Genomic DNA, 3,611 nt, shown 5'->3' with positions numbered 1-3,611 from the left:
TTATAGAACTGAAATTCAGGGCTGGAGCACATGGAGAGGTCATGGGCTTCATTCCCAGAACACACACACACACACAATCTTCTCACAGTAAAAATGGGACCAGCAAAACATGAAAAACATAGCTAAATTTATAATACCCTTATCTTGGATGGAAGAGATACTGTGACCATGGCGATTCTTATACAGGAAACATTTAACTGGGGCTGGCTTACAGTTCAGAGGTTCAGTCCATTGTCATCATAGCAGGAAGCATGGCAGACGTGGTACTGGACAGGTAGCTGAGAGTTCTGCCTCTATTTGGCAGACAGCAAAGAAAGAGTGACGGAGCACTGGAAACCTCAAGGCCCACCCCCCAGTGACACACTTCCTCCAACAGGGTCACACCTCCTAATGGTACCATTCCCTCTGAGGCTGTGGGGGCTCATTTCATTCAAACCGCCACGGCCTCAAAGCCTGTATAATCTTTCACAGTTGAGGTTATTAGAGTCAAGTACTCACAGCCACAAAACGTTTGATGCAACCTTTCATAACAATCCTCATTGACTTTTTTTCTCACTGTAACTTTTATAAATTTTCTCACTGTAATTTTAATAAATTTTTGTCAGTTTTAATAATATTCAGAAGACAATCGCCGGGGTTGTGGCTCAGTGGTAGAGTGTCTCCCACGCATGAGAGCTTGGGTTGGATACCTAGCATTTCAAGCCAAACCAAAACAAAACAAGTAAAAGAGAAAGCAATACTAAGCACAAACAAGTGTTTCCATTTTATTTAACACTTAAGCAGATTATGATGCACAGTCCAAAAGTGTAGAACATCACAGACAGACAGTTATAAGACTAACTCGTCAGAGGAGGTTCAAACAGGCACTTTTTCCCATTTAAAGGAGCCATTCCGTGCTGCTCCTGGACATCTTGTATCTACTCGACTTTGAAATACTTCAGACTGCTTAGCACATATGCAGCTGGGATGTAAAAGGTCGTAAAAAACACGACAATTCCAACAGCTGATTCCTGGAAAAGAAGAAAAGGAATATTAATGAGTATGGCCCACTGCCTAATAAAACAGCTTATGGACAGAGGCGTGGAGGTTAGCAGCAGAACACCGACTTTGCGGGCTTTTATGCACAAAACTGTGGGTGTTTCCCCTTCCTAAAGATCTTTAGGAAGCTAAAGATCTTTCTCAGAGGTCGGAGAAATGGCTCATCTGCTAAAGCTTTCTACCACTCTTGCAGAGAACCTAAATTTGGTTGCCAGAACCTACATCAGGCAGGTCATAATCAACTCTAGCTCCAGATCCAACACATCTGGCCTCTTCAGATACCTGCATTTTAGTGCACACATGCACAAAAGTATGCTGTGAAATTTGTCATATGACCAAATAAAAAATAAAAAAAAAATAGCCTTGGGTCCTGCAATGTGTTCCATTTGTATTCAACTGAATTTTCAGAAAACTCATTTTCTTTCAATAGTTGCCGGTTTCTGACCTCTGGATTCTGGAAGCTCAACTATGTCTAGCGTCTCCACCAGTTTTTAGAGAAAATGTTATATCTTGGCCACCAGGCAGGTAGATTACCCTGGAGTGAACCGAGAACCCTGTGTCCTACCTGAGACTCTCACCCTCGCCCTGAACCACCATCCAAAGTGACCCCACAACTGAAGCCGCCAACACACACAACCCCACACACACACCACACAGATACACACACATATACACACATACCATACACACATACACACTCCCCCCCTCCACACCCATTTGGACCGTTAGGTGGGTTCTACCTCACCGTGGGCGACAGGATTTTTTGGGGGGTGCTTTCTGAGTGGCTGAGGCGGCCTGAGTGGCCAGGCTTCAAGAACAGGACTGCACGGTGGCGGAGGAGCGAAGAGCAGAGTAGCAGCAGGCGAGACATCGCAGGTCAGAAAAGGGCCACTGAGACAGAGCAAACCGGAGACCACCAGTGCCAGAGTCGAAGGCCGTTGTTAAAGTGTGCTCGAGGAAAGGGCGGGCAGCTGGTTTGAGCATGCGCACCAACCACTCAAGCCCTTTGCGTGGAATTGGAGCTCTTACCCGACCCTGCTCCTCAGCTGTATGTGTTTTGGCCCTGCCACTCTCTACCTTCTTCCCACATATGTCCTCACAAGTCCAGCTTCCTGCCCTCTCCCAAACTCTTTGCCAAACCTATTCAGTCCCAAAGCCACACACAGGATCTTCTGATTTTCTTCTCCTAACACAAGGTGAGGGACCTATTGGCTGCCAACATCTATAGCTATTGCTCAATATTCCGTTGCTTTTAGTCAATAGCAGATATCATACCATTTTTACACTGCTCTAGAATATAAATTAAAATTTCCATAGATCGTCTTCCTGGTATTTTTTTTTAACTTCCTTTTCTATTAGTTTTTGTGATCCTGACGCTTTTACTCCGGGCTCCATGCATGCTACATCAGTAACTGCGCTAAAACCATTGTAGCTCATCCTTTCACAAACCAGAGCAAAGTAAATGTGTGTCTATTTTAGCTTTGCTTTGCTTGCTTATAAGTCTTCTTCCCTACCTGTAAACTAATTCTTAACAATGAAAACAAACGAACAGAGAGAAGCCATGCATGGTGGACCACATCTGTAATTCCAGCATTAGTTTGGAAGCAGGGGAATTGGGAGGTCAAGGCCCTGCATGCTAGGCTAAGGTTGGAGCAGGAGGTCAGCCTGAGCTGTGTGAGAAAGAAAGGAGGGGGTGAGAAGGGAATGAGGGAGGGAAGGCAACAAAAGAACTAAAAGAGAAAAGAGAGACAAGACTACGATCAGGTTTTGACCTGAGGAGCGATAGTGCACGCCTTCAATCCCGAGGCAGAGGTAGGTAGATCGATGAGTTAGAGGCTAGCCTGATCTACAGAGCAAGTTCCAGGACACAGAGAAACCCTGTCTCAAAAAAAAAAAGAAGAAGAAGAAAAAGAAAGAGAGCAAGTTCCAGGACACAGAGAAACCCTGTCTCAAAAAAACATTAAAAAAAAAAATAAAAGAAGACGAAAGAAAGAAAGAAAGAAAGAAAGAAAGAAAGAAAGAAAGAAAGAAAGAGGATGATGATGATGTTAAAAATATTCACGGTACAGAGAATCTGGGCCCAGAAGAGAGGATGGGAAATCACCAACAACTAAATTTGTATTCCTCGATAGAAAAATAGACTAGATTGTAAGTTTTGAAATTTAACATCATAAATATTTCTTTTGCGAGCCTATTGTATAAGTAACCTCTGGGATAATAAGTGCCTTGTTTGGGGAGTAGAAAGTGTATTGTGCTGCTCTATACATTTTTAGGAGTGGGTTGAAACTGTAAGGCACATGGGTATACTAAAATCTTATCGGGGGCTGGAGAGATGGCTCAGCAGTTAAGAGCACTCACTGCTCTTCCAGAGGTCCAGAGTTCAAATCCCAACAACCACATGGTGGCTCACAACCATCTGTACACAGATCTGATGCCCTCTTCTGGTATGTCTGAAGACAGTAACAGTGTACTTACATACATTAAATAAATAAATAATAAATAAATAAATATCAGGAAAACCAGGCCAAATGACATACTGGACTCAGCAGCGCAAGGACGGGCTGTTAGTCTCT

General features: G+C 43.6%; 1 protein-coding gene across 1 annotated transcript; it reads right to left on the bottom strand.

The window, feature by feature from the left end:
* Positions 1–746: 746 nt before the first annotated feature.
* Positions 747–2,013, bottom strand: LOC110307405 (cytochrome c oxidase subunit 8C, mitochondrial). Its single transcript, XM_021179650.1, has 2 exons — positions 1,784–2,013; positions 747–1,010 (listed from the first exon to the last, which is right to left on the bottom strand). Exons 1-2 carry the CDS (start codon positions 1,907–1,909, stop codon positions 918–920), a joined length of 219 nt encoding a protein of 72 aa, XP_021035309.1. The 5' UTR covers positions 1,910–2,013; the 3' UTR covers positions 747–917.
* Between the last annotated feature and the right edge of the window lie 1,598 nt (positions 2,014–3,611).

This window comes from Mus caroli, chromosome 12 (genome assembly GCF_900094665.2).
Source record: "Mus caroli chromosome 12, CAROLI_EIJ_v1.1, whole genome shotgun sequence".
Taxonomy (NCBI): Eukaryota; Metazoa; Chordata; class Mammalia; order Rodentia; family Muridae; genus Mus; species Mus caroli.
This window is presented reverse-complemented; position numbering and strand designations above follow the sequence as displayed.